Source organism: Heterocephalus glaber, unplaced genomic scaffold (genome assembly GCF_053883595.1).
Source record: "Heterocephalus glaber isolate CG9 unplaced genomic scaffold, H.glaber_assembly_v1.0 deba00000470, whole genome shotgun sequence".
Classification (NCBI taxonomy): domain Eukaryota; kingdom Metazoa; phylum Chordata; class Mammalia; order Rodentia; family Bathyergidae; genus Heterocephalus; species Heterocephalus glaber.
The window spans coordinates 6491445-6508299 of NW_028258145.1; the positions used below are offsets into that span (position 1 = coordinate 6491445).

A 16855-nucleotide genomic window follows, 5' to 3' on the forward strand; every position below is an offset into this window, starting at 1 on the left:
AGAGAGGAAAATACTGTACCAGTCTATAAGAAATCACCTAGGGATAGTTCTCATCTTTTGATTGTAACAGGAGGGTTTGGTGGTAGTTCTCCATCTTCAGAGCTCAAGTGGCAATTAGATTTTGTGAATAGCAAGTCTTCTGTGCCTCTTTGACAAAAACAAAGTCAGTTTTACTCTGCTTTCCTTTGTCCATTACAGAGCAGTAATTCCCATGTTAACAGTGCTGCAGCACACGTCTCCTTCCTGCAAAAGTGTATCTATCTGTGTGCTTTACTTGGTGTTCTATGTAGTATGTTCATTGTATGTTGGGACCTTTGCAGTTTGGATAGGATGTGATTTTTCCAGCTGTCCCTGTGACATAAAGGCAGAAAATATATGAGTATAACCTGATTTTTCGGGTTAGGATAAAGTTCTGTTTGTTGTTTTTTTTTAAAGAAGAAATAAGTTGTGAGTCAGGCTCCTTTTCTCAGTGTGGTTGGTAACGGCCGCACAGCAGCTATTTAGCATCTCACAGTCTTGGAGGGTCAGGAGTAAAGAAAGGTACTCAGCCAGGTCAGAGCCAGGGGTCTTTGTGAGTGGCTTTGTGAATAAGCTTCCCCACAGAGGCTTTTTGGGCTTGATTTGCTTTGTAAGATAAAGATTTCTAAGGGTGTTTATACGTCATGATTTCTGTATTGTCCAATATTCTCCTAACCGGAATTATTGGTTGATTTAAACTCTCCAGCTTTTGTCTATGGCCATTTTTATATTATGGTGTGTATGAAACAAGAGGATGGACAGCAGTAGTTATAATAAAATTTCAGGATAAATTTCTCAGCATGCCCTTAGTCTTTTCCCCTTCTAGGGCAAGAAGTTAACTTTTTTCCTTGTCAAAAAAGAATGAATCTTTTACTATAAAATGTTTCTTGCTCTTTAAAATTATTTTATACTGTTCTCTCATTTCTTGTTGTTTAAAGTTAATTCATATCTCTGTCCTGTTTGAGCCTCACACAAACACCCTGAGCATTGGGAAAGATCTCTGATGATTATTTCTCAAGTAAGGAGACTGAGCAAGTGGGAGGTTGAGAGTGTGCAGTGGGGTCATAGAGCTGGTCCTCAGTGACCTGGGGTCAAGGCCTCCTGATCTCCTTGTCCATGTAATATACACAACTTCAAGGTAGGCCCTTTGCCTCTTTGCATACTATATTTTGACTGTGCATGCCTGTTTTCATTGTTAGTGAGTTGATCATTCTTCTCATTGGACAAAACCACCCTTGTGCTCCATGCATGCATGCACACACATGCATACACAGAAACATGAGAGCTCGTCACCAAGAACCCAGGCTTATTTATTGGAAGGGAATTGCCCACATGTGGTCTCCTTAGACCTTAGCTTGCAGAACATCATCATTCCAGGAACATTCTGAGTCATCAGAGAAAGCACAAATCATGTTTGTGGGGTTTTTAAAAAAAATATTAAATAGGTTTTGGTTTAAAGTTTCAAAAATGGGTGATCCATGCTTGTTTGAAATAACTAAAATGTAGGTGTTTACTAGTCAGAACCTTCTAGTCCTTTGTAACTGAACTAATTTCTCTGGAGTCTGCCATCCTTCCAAGGCTCCACCTTTCAAATTCTGCGTGGTATCTGACAGTGATGTCACAGCAGAAGTGCTTCAAAAGCCTCTGGGTGTATCCTTGGAATGCATTAGACTTTTTGGGTCCTACCATCCAATTTGAAACTCTTGGGGGAATCGTTAACAGTGGATTGTTTGTAGATGAGGCATTCACTGCTAAGATGATGGGGCCATGGCTTGTGGTGCTCCATGCAGGTGGTTATGATGCTTTCCTTTGGGATAAATTGATCGCTGGGTAATTTCTGTGTGACAGGAGTATATCAGGCGACAGCTAGAAGAGGAGCAGCGGCACTTGGAAATCCTTCAGCAGCAGCTGCTCCAGGAGCAGGCCATGTTACTGGTAACGCCCCGCCTCTGTCCTGTTCCCTAGCACTAGGGCTTGAGCTTGGTTGTCCCTCCCCTGAGTTGGTCCGCTCTGGTGATCACAGGCCCTTTTGGTTTTGTTGTAAGTGACCAGGCTCGAAGTGAGACATCTCTCTGGTCATACAGCTCGAGCGGAGTGCAAAGTGGCTCTTGTTTATTCATGTACGTCCTGCTAGCCAGCTGACCACTCTCATCCGGTAGGTAGGCAGGTTTAGAGCAGAACTCGGTGAGCGCACTAGAATGCTAAGGCTGCAGCATCAAAGCTCATGCAGTAGGAGTTTGAGTATATGTGCACTGAAACCCACCTGAATTCAGTCCTCTCTCACTCTGACCAGTGGTGTCATAGTTAGCAAGAGCTGTGAGATTTTTCCGCAGGTAATAATGCTACTTAAAATCCTAGCTGTTTTGCTTTGTTATAAAGTAGGGGGAAATGCATTGTGTTTAAGAAAAAGCTACGAGCGAATCTGGAGCAGGGGTGAGCTCGCTCTCCAGTGCTCGTAGATTCAGTGTTCTCTCCCTCTCCAAGGAGTGCCGCTGGCGGGAGATGGAGGAGCACCGACAGGCAGAGAGGCTCCAGAGGCAGTTGCAACAAGAACAAGCATATCTCCTGTCTCTACAGCACGACCACCGGAGGCCGCACCCGCAGCACCCGCAGCCGCCACAGCCCCCACCGCAGCAGGAGCGGAGCAAGCCGGGCTATCATGCTCCTGAGCCCAAGCCACATTACGAACCTGCGGACAGAGCCCGAGAGGTACTTGCTTCCTCCCGTGCCTGGCCGGGCTCTGTGTCGGGTGCTCTGAGCCCCGTGCATGGCTGCTGACAAGAGTGGGTGTGGGGTTGTCTCCAGCTAGTGGAGGACTCACCCCAGCTCTCCTGTCTAGTTAGTGTATCTCCCACAAAGACCAGCATGAGTGCCTCATGGACAAGTCTCAGAAGACTGTGTGGCAGAATCATTTTCTAAAATGTAAATGGTCTGCTTCACTCATTGTCCAAAACTAGTAGGAAGATAAAATGTGGGTTTGGTCCCCTCTGTTATAGGATGTGGCCAAATGCTCCTGTGCAGGTGGCCGGCCCTTGGGGCTGAGGTCTCTCCGACTTGTGTCACCCTGGCCTGTAGGTGGTGCCCCTATGCCATGTTGGCCCTCCCTGGGAGCAGGCTCTCCAGCCAGCAATGTGCTGCTTGTCCAGACGCTTTTCCGGCGGGACTGGTGAAGCATGTTTTGGATTCCCGATGATCATCTTTTAGTCTGTTGATTTAGCTGGTTGTGACAGATTGGGTAATTTCATTGTATACAGTCCCCAGACTCAGGGCATAGAGGGAATCTTCGAGGCTCCCTTGCTTAATTTTGCCTTCATAAGTGTTTTCTTTTTCCTGAATCGGATCCTAGCCCCACTTTCTCTGCCCGTTCTCCCTGCAGGCTCTCTCCTGTAGCTGAAAGAAATGGGAGACTTTTTAGAGTTCTTCCACATTCAGGCTTGCTTCAGCATCTGTGCTTTCTTTTCCCTACTAACCCAGAGTTCTGTCTCCTAATTCTCCGATGCAGGTGGAAGATAGATTTAGGAAAACTAACCACAACTCCCCTGAAGCCCAGGCTAAGCAAACAGGCAGAGTATTGGAGCCTCCAGTGCCTTCCCGGTCAGAGTCTTTTTCCAATGGCAACTCCGAGTCTGTGCACCCCGCCCTGCAGAGATCAGCGGAGCCACAGGTAGCGCAGTTGGCCTGGCCACAGAGAGAGACTCTCGGGCTGGGCCTGCTCGTGACCATGACTGACAGCAGTGGATCGGGTATTACTGGAGAAGGAAGGAGATGCTCGGGGTGGCTAGAGGCAGAGAGGGCAGGCTCAGTTTCAGGGAAGGGAGGATCTTTTTTGAACTCAATAAGAATGTTTGGTCTGTGATTCCTCTTAAGTTTTTGCCTTCCCTAACTCAGATGCAAAGCGCCTCTTCCTAAAACAAACATTTTTGTAGCTGAGTTTTTAGAGGGTTACTATTGCAAGCATGCAGAGGGGAAGCAGAACCTCTTCTTCCTGGCACTGTAAACATAGAGCTCCACCCTTGATCTCTGGTCCAGGCCAATTATTTGAAAGGGCCTGAAAGAGCCAAGGAGGAGCTCCCAGAAATTCTATGCAGAATTTTTTGATTTGTCTAAATGTGCATATTTTTCTGGGAAAGGGCCCATTTATCAAATTCTGGAGGGGTTCAAATCCAAAACAGCATGATCCAGGAGTTAGGTATGGGTTTCCAAGAGGGTCAGGGCAAAGGTCATGGCCACGCCTTGGTCTGCTGCGCCCTTGTGTCCCGTTGAGGGAGGGTACCCACTGGTTGAGTGTGGCAGTGATTAACAGTGAGGCTGCTGTGCCTTGGACAGGATCACAGCAGGGATCGCCCAGCCTGAGGTCACAGACAACCTTAACACACTGAGACAATGGTCATAAGGATTTCTTCCTCGATACTGGGTAATCTGTGTTGTTGGGTACAGATTCCTGAGCCTTGGGTGTCCCAGTTACTGCTGTTTGTGTGGATGGAACAAAAGCTCGTTTTCCTGAGGCAGGAGTAGCAGGGGTGCTCTGAAAAACAGATGCAAGAGGATGGGAACCAGTTGTATAGTCCACAGTGCCCTTGGACAGTGGGACCTACAGGGAGGAGGGGTCAACAGAAAGACAGGGCTCAGGCTGGGGGGTGTGGGGCAAGGGCATTGACACAGGAGTGGCCACTGGACTGGACTGTCCACAGGAGGACACCTGGACTGTCCACAGCCAAGTGGCTGTAGAGTAAGCAGTGGAAAGAAAAAGACAGGAAGAGGAAAGGAGAGGGAAAAAGTAAAGAGGCCAGCAGAATAGGCTTTTATTTTTTTGACAACTTTGCATTGTTGACCAATACAGGTGGATTTAAAGAGTGCAGGACAAAAGCTTTTGTTTTGGAAGTTAGAGTTAAGACAAAGAAAATCTCTTTCTGCTTGGCTATTGACTGTAGAACGTGGAGTTCCTGGGTCTTGTCAGCTCAAGATTAATTAATGTGGTACCTAGAGATAGTCTTCCCTTTCCCCCAGTGATTTGGAAGTTGCTTTTGGCTAAAACATACACCTTTGGAACATTCTTTGTGGAAAACTTAACTCACATGGGACTATATTTTAAGTCCCATTATAATTTTAGATAATACTTTCATTTATATGTTTTCCCCAAAAAAATCTTAAACATGTTGGACATCTGGAACTATACCAAATAGTGAAATTATTTGAATCTCATCTGAAAATCATAGAAATCATATACCTGGAACTAAGTCTGTATGTTTCACATTAAAACACATCATGATTTGGTATTTTATGTTTTTGTTGAATACATCAGCGTAATAGGTATATAGCTAGAATTGTGTAAATTGCAGTGTTGAACAAGTATTTTATCATATTTCTTGAATTCCAGTGATAAATTTAGTCAAGTTAACAGCAGTCAGTTGACAAATGTCATGATACTGAATATTTTAAAGAGATGAGAATGTTTTTTTCATGATGAAAGTTCTGAATATGTCTAGGTTACAAGTGTTTTCTTGGAAGAAAAGAGAAAAATCATTGGTGTATTTGAAACACTGGCTATTCAGACTGTATTCAGTCACACTGTTACAGTCTGTTGAAGCCCGAGGGCTTTGTCTTTGTTCACTAACTGGGTGGCTGTTTCTTGGCAACCTCACACTCCCCATTCCCACGTGAGGATGGCGGGCAGCTTTGCCTGTTTGGCAATGTCTTTATCTTGCAATTTTTCCGCCTTGATGTGGACACGTACATACTCATTGTCTCCCTTCAGAGAGTCTGCCAATCTCCGCACTTGCTGCTCTGTAGTGTTTGTCTGAACATGAGCAGTTTCCTGTCAGTGTGCATTCGTTTCTTCCTGCCTGCCGTGTCCCCAGACCACCTCTGCGCCCAGCCCCTTACTGAGTCCCTGCCCTGTTCATCCCCAGTGCTGCACTGCCCTCAGTTTGCATTACACCTCTGTCACCTCCTGCTTTGGATTCGGTATTTTCTGCAGACTGCATTGAATGTTTGTGTTTTGTTCTCTCGTAAGGTACAGTGGTCCCACCTGGCATCTCTCAAGAACAATGTTTCCCCTGTCTCGCGATCCCATTCCTTCAGCGATCCTTCTCCTCCCAAATTCGCACACCACCATCTTCGTTCTCAGGACCCATGTCCGCCTTCCCGCAATGAGGTGCTCAGTCAGAGCCCCGACCCTAAGTCGGAGGTGCCCGATCCTACCCCAAAGGCATGGTCTAGATCAGACAGTGACGAGGTGCCTCCACGGGTAAGGAGCAGACAGACAGGCATGCCACGCTGCCTTTGCCTTGTTGTCATTTCTAAATATGATTGATGGAATTATAAGCATGGTGATGTCTTCCGAATTAAAGGGGCCATGGGGTTCAGAGAACTGTTTATAGTGGAGAGGAGGTTCCACAGTTATGCAGTTGGAAGTAGCCAGTGGCCAATTAGCTTCTTATTAATGCTGTGCTTAAAATATAGAGTAGCAAAATGGTTTAAGAGAAGAAAGCTGTAAGAATATGCTTCTGCAGCAAGCAAAGTCATAATTCATATGTTTATAAAGAAGCTATTATTTTACACATTAATACCAATTTTCAGGAATGGTCTTACAGGGAAAATCTCAAAGAAAAATGTTTTTCCCTTTTAAATTAAGGGATTTTTTTTAACTAGTTACTTAACAATGAAATTATACAACGGGCATATTTTTAGTGTATTTTTTTTCTGTACTTGGAATTTGCCTCCTCCAAATATTTTCTTGCTTTGCGCCAGTCTCTGCTTCCAGCCAATCCATTTGTAGATTATTGTGGTTTCTTTGAGCTTATTTTCCCAATTCTCACATTATCTCAGCAAAGTGCTCCTATATGTCCCCTGCTACCAGCATCAGTGCCTACGTCACTGGCATGTCAGGGAGCATAGAAAGGCTGTGTGTCTTGGCTCCTCAGCTGCCTTGGGCTAAATTTTCTCCCCTTGTATCATTGGAGGTCTGGGATGGGTGGGCTGGAGCTAAGAGCAGGGCCTGTTTTAAAAATATGTTTCAGTGAGGAGATCTTTGCTCTCTAGAGATTTGTGATAATTTAATTCCTGTATTTTCTACTTAAAGGTTCCTGTGAGAACAACGTCTCGTTCCCCTGTCCTGTCCCGTCGAGATTCCCCGCTGCAGGGCAGTGGACAGCAAAACAGCCAAGCAGGACAGAGAAACTCTACCAGGTAAGGAGGCAGGAGGGGTAGGAGCAGGGTACTGTGCTGTCTCCACTCTGATGAACGGTCACAAACGCTGAAGTCCCCCAGCGCAAAGAGATGAGCCATTGCATTTCTTTAAAGGACAGTTACAGTCCATCCATGTGAATAATATGTCAGGTTGATCTGTAGTAAGAAGAGTTTGTTTCCAGATGTCTATTGTAGTAATTTGGAAGCAAAAACTTCCCATCTCTAGCAGTTAGTGTAGAGGCTGGTGGGAGTGGAGAGGTTCAGAGAGACTTGAAATCTGACAGAGCTTTCTGTCTTAGAGGAAGTTATAAGGCCTTGGACTAGTCTATAATCACAGATAGGGTGCTGAGGAAAGTCAGTGGCTGCTGAAAGCCCTGCAGTGGACTAGTAAGTCAACCAAGTAATACCTTTTCCAGGTTCTAGAGCAGCTCTGTCTAGTCCAGGTGCTGTCAGGCACATGAGGCTTCTTAAGTTTGAGTTTAACTTAATTAAAATGAAATAAATTGAACACTTTACTCCTGCGCACCATGTAGAGTGCTACATTTGCCACCCTGTCCTAGGGAAGAAGAAACTTCTGTTGGATGTTTTGTAACTTGATCACTACTGAACCTCTGGAGCTGGCCTTGTGTACATTGGGAAGCTGGCATCTGGACATGAACCTGGCAGTTGCAGAAGGCCCCAGGAGCTGATAGCCAGGAGCCTGTGGGGTGCTCCTGTGAGCATCTCTGTGGGAGTTCTCACCCACACATGTCTAACTTTCTGGAACACTCCTCACACAGCTTCAAAGGAGAGGACTTGGAAAGGGTGGGATGAGAAGATGATGACACATGTGATTGCACCAGTGTAGTTATTTTCATAATATTAAACTCAATATTGAGCTTGAGGCTGTCCCAGAAGTGACTAGTATCTAGATGGAGTAGTCTTGTTTTGTCACATACTTAATGAGGACTTTAGGTGTGCTAATGGAAAGATATTAGGGTTTGTTAGGATATCTGAGCTAAAATCCATGAATGATGTCATCATAACCTTTAGTGGGTTTAATGTCAGATGCTGTTTATGGGCTGCTTTCTCCTCCCTGCATTGGACATATCATATATGCGTTTGTGATTGGCACTGCGTCTTGAGGCAGAGCGTAACTGTTCTTTCACCTTTCCTAACAGCAGCATCGAGCCGAGGCTCCTGTGGGAGAGAGTGGAGAAGCTGGTGCCCAGGCCAGGCAGTGGCAGCTCCTCTGGGTCCAGCAACTCCGGATCGCAACCGGGATCCCACGCTGGGTCTCAGAGCGGGTCTGGAGAGCGCTTCCGAGTGAGATGTGAGCTGCGCTCTTTGGCCCTTCCTATGCAGATCCATGTGTTGGCCTAATGCACTATTCTCTAAAGAGGGCCCTCGGGTGCATGTAGCTGCATTTCACAAAATGACATTTTAGTTAGATTGCTAATCACAGTGGGATTTTAACCAGAGGGGTGAAGTCCAGAGAGTTTTACACTCGTCTAGCACTGTGAGCATTCTGCAATTGAGTGCCAGAGGTCCTCACGAAAGGTCTGAGCTGGGATTTGAACTTGTTTTTCCCAGGACGGATTCCAGGGCCTATGCTGTCATCCATATTGGTTACAGATGATTTGCTGCTCTGCTGTGTTCTTGATATAATGGGGTGTAAATTGGGAGACATGTCGAACAGAGTATGCTGTGCAGGAGGCTAAGTAGGACATTGGGGAGATTGCAGAGCACCCCTGGGTCCCCCTACTCCCTGGGATTCAAACCTGCATGAGAGCGGCCAGTAGAAGAGGGTAAAAACAGCCAGGAGGGCTGGGGTAGCTCTGTGACACATATCTGTGTTAATGTGTCTGCTTTTCGTGTCTCTTATTTTAACAGCGTCCTCTAAGTCAGAAGGCTCTCCATCTCAGCGTCTTGAAAATGCAGCAAAAAAACCTGAGGATAAGAAAGAAGTGTTTAGACCTCTCAAGCCTGCTGTAAGGACTGCACAAATCTATCTTATTTCTGGCTTGAGTAAGATCTTTCTATTAAAAACATGGCTGAGGGGCTGGGACCATATCTTAGTGGTAGAGCACTTGCCACCAGGCCCTGGATTCAATCCCCAGCAAGACCAAAAGAAGAAAAAGGTAGCGAGACCTACAGCTCTCGCTGCTGGCACCTCCTAGATGAGGGGAACCTTAGGGAACGTCCTGTACCCAGACACTTCTGTGTCGTCTTCCTTTGGCATCTTACTTCCTGGGAAAAGTCCTCAGTGGAATGAAAACTTTCTAGCATTATAACCATACGGTGTGTCAGTGCTTTACAAAGAAACAGAAAGGGGTAGTTTTTACTGATGAAATTTCCTTACAAGGAAACAAACTACAAAAGAAAGAAAAGCCTTTTTATCCCCTTGCTTGACATTAACATTGTTTTAAAGTGCATTAGCTTACTCTTGAAGGGTTCGGCATTTACAATACTGGCTTTTAGGAAGTTTTTTTGTTCTTTTCAAGTGGTAGTAAGGATTGAACCTAGGTCCTCCACACTGAATTATATCCCCAGTCCTTTTAAAAATTTTTTAGTTTGAGATAGGCTTTGGCTAAGCTACCCAGACTGGATTCAAACTTGTAATTCTCCTGCCTTAGCCTCCCAGAGAGCTAGTTTACAGGCATGCACCACCGTACCAGCAAAGAATAAATTTTTTAAAATCACCTGCTTAAGTTTTGCCTCTTGGTCCCTCGTACTTTTGCTCCCTGTCACATAACTGACCGAGTAACTACATGGGTTGTGGGATTTTAAGCCTGTTGGAGCTTTGATTTCCTGCTTGAACTGATATCTTCACTCCCCCCTTGGCTTCCTCCTGCCTCGCTCTCCCTGTCTGTGCTTTCCGGACACCTGACCTGCTGGGTCCTCCAGAGTGAAGTGGTAAGTTGGCCCCGCCCCTGCACAGCTGCCTTCCCCTTCCTCAGCTGCCCTCCCCTGGCACCTCCGGCTTAAAACCCTGAAAGCTCTGACTTCACTTGCTGTATGAATAAAATATGCTGCGTTTATTATCTTCATCATTATTATTAAATTAGCTTTTTTGAACAGTTGTTTAGAAAGCCACAGTTGTAAACATTAAGTATTTAGAAAGACTTATGACCTCACACTTGATCCTTACTATCACAGGTGCAAATGCTAACAATAAACGTATCCTCAGCTGTAGCAGAAAAGAAAATTGCCTTGGAACTGCTAAAAATAAGAGAAAAGGCTACATAGCCTTTTAAAAGAAATAATTACTTTTAAATAGAATTCTCAAGTTGAAAGATGGAATTTGGGCTTGTTTGAAAATACAGAATGTAAATAACAATCATGCTGTTTGTTTGTTGTTATGTAAGGCAGGCTGGCCTTGAACTCAATATGTAGCCCAGGCTGGCCTCAAACTCACAGCAGTCCTCCTTTTTTAGCCTCGAAAGAGCTGGGATTACAGGCGTGGGCCTCCACACCCAGGTTCCTTCTTACATTATATTCAGTAAATTGATAGGAATCTTAAAGTATCTCAGTAAGAAGGAATGAAGGGCAGTGAAGCAGTGAAGCCCTTTCGAGTCACTTTTAGTAGGGATTATTTTCCTTCCTATTCATGTTCTCACTGACCAAGGCTGAGCCAGGCAGCCGCGAAGTCCACCACATGGGGCACCCTTGTGTAGACCTGGAATTTTTGGAGGAAAACTTAAAAGGTTTCAGTCCAACCTGTTTTAAGTAGAAGTTTGTTTCCTACGTATTGTAGTTCCCCTAAAAGAAATTTTTGTAATATATGCTATTATCTTTACACTGAAGGCCAGTAGTCTGTCTATATAGTTTTGGATATAGAATTTTACCTTGTATTTGAAAACAGAAGCATGCTGTCAGTGTATCATAAGCAGATTGCTGGGTCACTGTGAGATTTGAATTGACTGCATCATCTTTGGTTTGTTTGTTTGGGGTTTTTTGTTCTTTTAAAAATCTGTCTTTTGATTATTTGACTACCTGTAAAAGCTCACCTTTATATGAAACTGGCAAATACTAAACAGCTTTAGAAAGATGGCATTGCGGCTGTGTGCTTCAGTTAGGTGTAGGACTTCCTGTTGTTCCTGGTGTCCTCGAACTGGCCCAGGCTGACTCTTCTCTGTCCTGTCTGTGTCTCAGGATCTGACTGCACTGGCCAAAGAGCTCCGCGCGGTGGAAGACGTGCGGCCGCCCCACAAAGTGACCGACTACTCATCCTCCAGCGAGGAGTCTGGGACAACAGATGAGGAGGAAGATGAAGGGGAGCAAGATGGGGCTGAGGAGTGTGCCTCAGGGCTGGAGGACACCAGAGCAGCGTCAGTCCTTGTGTACTGGAGGGAGGAGGGCGGGTCCCCTGACCCCTCACTGCGGGCCACCCACTGGCTGTCCCTACATGGTCACACAAACCTGTGAGCATTAGTGCATGGTCTTCCTAGACTCAGCTACAGACAGCTGTGGTGTGTCCCATCTTGCTGTGTGCATAGGACTGCGCTCCCCCAGCATGAGCTTTGTATTTTGATTAGGGATGAGATAAAGGGGAAATTCCAATTTGGTGCAACCACCTGAATTAACCAATAAGTACTCATTTTTGAATTCTTTGTGGAAGGGAAAAAGCCACGCCCTTGCTTTCCTTGAGGAAACTTTGTCCTCAGGGTCGTAGCCTTCTCTCAGGACTGAACAGCATGTCCTCTGCTCCTGGGACCAGGCCTTTCATCCCAAATCTCGTCCCAATAGGTCATCTCTGAATTTGAGCAATGGTGAAACGGAGTCCGTAAAAACCATGATTGTCCACGACGATGTGGAAAGTGAGCCGGCCTTGACGCCCTCCAAGGAGGGCACACTGATCGTGCGCCAGGTACCTAATGTCTCCAGTGTGCTGTCAGAGGCTGAGCTGCTCCTGTAGTCATTAACCCACTTGCTCATCCACTCACTCACGCTGTTTCTCCATCATCATCTGTTTTCATGTTAACAGCCCCGAGGGTATCGTGGCCAGGGCAGGGAAGCAGGTGCGTTGCTGCATGCCACCAGGGTAGCCGGTAGTCTCCATCTACATTGCTGCTCCCTGCATGCCTTCAGCAGCCCTCATCCCAGCACCTCGCTGAGTCTTACAGTCCATGTCTGAGTGGTAGAAAAGCCAGGGAGCTACAGTTAGAGGGCCCGGGGCTCTTCCCAGAAGCCTAGCTCCCCGTGTCCGAAGGGTGTAATGGCAACCTCACAGGCAGGACAGGCCTCCCTTGGCCCCGTAGAGCCTCGGGGCACAGGCTGAAGGTCTCTCCTGTGCCCCCCATGAGCTGGCTCCCCTTCCTGAAGACTTCAGCATGTGCCACCAGATCAGTTTGGATCACTGAGTTTGACAGCTGTCTGTTCATCCTTATCTTAGACTTTATCTAAGTGACACCATCCTCTCAGAGGGAGGACAGGCTCCTGCTAGTGGCGGGGCCTCTGCCCTGAGTGGGACTCCTGCTCCAGCAATGCCCTCGCTGGAAAGTAGGAAGGGCATGGGAAGGATCAGGACTCACAGGAGCTACTGGGTCCTTAGAGCTGGAGGCAGAAAGGGGCAGTGGCGTGCTGAGAACCCAGCACCATGAGGGAGCAGTGACCCTCTCAGCTTCAGGTGTGCAGCCCCCAGCTGGGATTCTTTGAATTCTGGAAGTAGAACTTGGGCATTTGGCCAGGCAGTGTGAGCATTCAGGCCAATTCCTTGGTTTCTCCTTGGTAATTGAGCAGAGTACGAAAAGTCGTATAGCACCTTAAACAAGCAGCTAATGTTAGGGGCATAGGCAATGTCAGCAGCGCTTGAGCGAGACCAGTGTGCCTGTTTTTTCTACAGAGTACAGTTGACCAAAAGCGTGCCAGCCATCATGAGAGCAATGGCTTTGCCGGCCGCATTCACCTCTTGCCAGATCTCTTACAGCAAAGCCATTCCTCCTCCACTTCCTCCACCTCTTCCTCCCCATCCTCCAGCCAGCCGACACCCACCATGTCCCCACAGACACCCCAGGACAAGCTCACTGCTAATGAGGTATGTCTCGCACCACAGCTGGCTGCTTTCCTGGGTTAGAGCAGCACTGCCTAGGAGCTGGTTTGCAAAGCAGACCTTTCCAGCACCCACCCTGCCCTCCTGCTTTCTTCTCTCAAACCCTGCCCCCCCCCCCCCAGTAACATGTTTCAGATCTGCATATGAATCCCTTAACCTCAGATCGATTTCCCCCAAACTTGCCAGTTCACTGTGTTCTTTCTCTAGACAAGTGTAGTTGCATGGCTTTCTTTATTCAATTTTTAAAAATCTAAATAGTGATTGCTGTGTTCTCAGATTCATTATATATTTGGCATGAAATTCTTATAGTCATCTGTGGAATCTACCCGTTTTCATTCTTTTTATCCAGTTAAAATTTTGTTAACTGGACTTGGCCTTTACCCACACAAGTTTTTTACCCTTTACAGGAATTTCCTTCAAACAAGATTGGAGTGTGTGTGTGTGTGTGTGTTTTCCTCTTTCTTTTTCCTAGGGGGTAGTTCTTGGCTTTTTACTCCTATTTTCACCAACACTTTAAAAAGAATTTCTTTCTTTGAAATTCACACTCAGAGTTTTAAGAGGCTGAGTGCTTTTGAGGGAAACGTAGGAGATTAGGGGTGTTAAGCAAGGACCAAGGTGTGAGCATGCTTTGATTTCGGTTCTGTGTGGGAAAAGCTGTGGTGGTGGTTGTGGCTGTGCTGCTGGCTGGGTGTGAGCTAGGTGGTCCTAGATGGGTCCTGCCCGCCTTGAGCACCCTGTCCTTGATGAAACAAGGCATTGGGCTTCACAGGAAATTTGGTTCCTATCCATGTAGCCAAAAGTTGAGGGAGGTTGAGGCTGACCTCTAGCTTCAGCCTGTCTTAATGTATGCACCAAACTGAACTGACAGCCGCTCCTTCTATGGTTCCCTCATTAGAAAGAATCAGAAACCCTCCCCACCTGAGGAGCAGGTGCAAGCTGACTGCTTCCCAGGCGGGCCACGGATGGGTGTACGCACAGGGAGGGAAGCCCGCGTGCTCAGAGTGCTCAGCAGGGAGCTTAGGGGGACTGGGCTGCAGGGCAGATGGCTTCTGGTGCTCCCGGAGGGTGAAATGGTCCGGGACCAAAGCACTCAATCAGAAGTGCTTGTTTTTCCTCCCAAGATACTGTATATATCCCTTCTACACTCAGCATTCCTCCTTATATTTTTACTTTGCACTTTGCTTCATTTTACTATATTTTACTATAACCCTTAACTCACTAAACTGGCAGATTTATTTTTGTTTGTATTGTTTTTAATCATCATTACATTTCCACTTAACAGTTTGTTTCACTTTCTTTGTTTTTTTAAGTTACATTATTAATCAAAACACTAGTGCTCCTAAGAGATCAGAGATCTGCCTTGTGTTGTCATTTGCACATTTCACTAATGAACTCCTGTTTGCTATGGGTTTATGGTGTCATGTGCTTAAAACAGTGGTAGCCAAAGCTTCTGTAGCTTTCTGGCAAGAGGCTCAATTTAAACAAAGTGAAGATTTGCCACTATTCCAACATAGTCATTGGGCTTTGGGAGTTGGAAGAGTAAATTCAGAAATTAGTGAATTAAGGCAATTAAGATATTGCATATGTCCTGTAGATTTTTACAGTCTTTTATTTAATTGAATAAACAGCTAGAAGCCTAAGTGTAGATGTTCTTTGGCGGCTTGCAGTCACTGTCTAGATTTTCATCTCTCCAGAGCAGGTGTGGCTCACCTGGGAGCTGGGGCTGTGGCCTGCTGGGGTGCACTGTGCCCTTGTGGGAGCTCCCTGCAGAGTTACTGGGGTCCGGTGCAGGAAGGACAGGGTTGGGATTGCGAACTAGTGCAGGTTAGCAGTGGACTGGAATGTTCTTTTAATGTTCACTTTTGAAATGCTGTTTGTATTAATGAAATTGAAATTTACATTGCAGACTCAGTCCGCTAGTAGCACACTCCAGAAACACAAATCTTCCTCCTCCTTTACACCTTTTATAGACCCCAGATTACTACAGATTTCTCCATCTAGCGGGACAACAGTGACTTCTGTGGGTAAGTACAGTAGCAACAGGAAAGCAGCCAACACTTAGGGCTGGGTTGCTTTGCACTGCTCTCCAGTGGCTTAGCATGGCATAGTGGGCCATAGGCCAGGCCTTGGGTGCAGAGCCCTCTGCCCACTCCCTTGGCTTTCCCTGCAGTGAGCTGCACAGTCAGTTTCCTTTTTCTACTCACATTTCTTTGGGGATGTCTTCTCCAGGACACAGTGTCAGTTATGGCCTGTGAGTGTTTCCCTGAGTGTTGTGACAGTGGGGGAGTCAGGTGTGATGTGTGTGTGTGTGTGTGTGTGTGTGTGTGTGTGTAGCATAACTTCCCACATCCTGTGTTGCAGTGGGATTTTCCTGTGATGGAATGAGACCAGAAGCCATAAGGCAGGATCCTACCCGGAAAGGCTCAGTGGTCAATGTGAACCCCACCAATACTAGGCCACAGAGCGACACCCCTGAGATTCGTAAATACAAGAAGAGGTTTAACTCCGAGATCCTGTGTGCTGCCTTGTGGGGTAGGTGTCCTTCTGCTTTTGCACTGTTTTATTGCAAAGAGCCGCTGGTCTTCTAAAGAATTGCTGATTTGAGTAGACGGGGGTTTGTGAAGCCTTCTCCCAAGGTTGAGTGGCACATTCTCAGCCATTTCAGCAGCCAGCTTCTGAACTGGAGGGTTGCAGGCTGCCTTTTTCCTTGCTCTCTGTGACTCAGGCCTATTGTTCAGAGATATTTAAAGGGAGCTGCCCCGGCCACATTTGCAGGGGATTCGGAGCTGCTCCTGCTGAGTCCGAGTAGCTTCAGCACTGAGACCCCCGGGGGTAGCTTGCTGCACAGGCGGCCCTTACCTCTTTCAGCTATGAAGCAGCAGGCCTTTTGGCCTCTTGTCTGTCGCCTCACCTCCAGTCCCCTTCAGACAGGCCCTGCAGTGTAACAAGGAGCCCGGTTTTCCTCGGGAGAGGTCCTCCCTCCCTCAGAAGTGGGGAGGAGCCCCCACCCTGCTCCTGATTGTCCATACTCTTGCTTGTTACTGTGCAGGAGAAACAGTTCACCATTTGGCCCTCAAGAGTGTTTGTAGATTGTGCTGGAGAAATGGGCCTGTGGTTTGGTGAAATGGACCCTTTCCCAGTCCCTGCCATCCTAGGTTCTCCCATCCAGCCACACCCACTCAGTACTGTCACTGGCTGTTGCAGGGCCACCTGTTTGCTCCTTGGTCCTTGGAGATCCAGATTTCTGTCCCTGTCACTGCCAGGAGGGTATGTTAGAGCCCTGATGACTGCATCAGGAGGCTTTTTCCTATTAACCACGGAGGTGAGGAAGGACCATGCCTTCTCATGGTGGTGCCTGGCAAAGTGTCATCACCTCAGCTGCTGTCCCTCAGAGAGGGGCAGTTGTCACTGTTTGGGGAGTGGTGCCCATCGTTTTTGTTCATATCAGGGTCTTTGGTGGAAGGGTTTGTATCCTCAAGGATTATTACATTACCCTCAGTGTAGAGATAACATGAAATAAATATGGTAGTTCTTTTGAAGTTGGTAATTAGCAAGTGACATCATTTTATCCAGAACACTTGTGCTTGGCAGCAGTCTTACTTTATATTCCTCTAATGC

General features: G+C 46.6%; 1 protein-coding gene across 41 annotated transcripts in view; it reads left to right on the top strand.

The window, feature by feature from the left end:
* Map4k4 (mitogen-activated protein kinase kinase kinase kinase 4) overlaps nt 1-16855 on the top strand; it is a 163572-nt gene that overhangs the window by 124060 nt on the left and 22657 nt on the right. For 2 of the 41 annotated variants that reach the window (XM_013072140.3, XM_087203786.1), the window contains exons 14-25: nt 1867-1953; nt 2503-2727; nt 3521-3682; nt 6032-6265; nt 7100-7206; nt 8367-8518; nt 9079-9176; nt 11341-11516; nt 11935-12055; nt 13031-13222; nt 15144-15261; nt 15599-15769. In XM_013072140.3, the coding sequence (XP_012927594.1) occupies nt 1867-1953; nt 2503-2727; nt 3521-3682; nt 6032-6265; nt 7100-7206; nt 8367-8518; nt 9079-9176; nt 11341-11516; nt 11935-12055; nt 13031-13222; nt 15144-15261; nt 15599-15769 (1843 nt within the window). The remainder of the gene's footprint in view (nt 1-1866; nt 1954-2502; nt 2728-3520; nt 3683-6031; nt 6266-7099; nt 7207-8366; nt 8519-9078; nt 9177-11340; nt 11517-11934; nt 12056-13030; nt 13223-15143; nt 15262-15598; nt 15770-16855) is intronic. The other 39 variants (XM_087203734.1, XM_087203737.1, XM_087203744.1 and 36 more) reach the window with 39 other exon arrangements.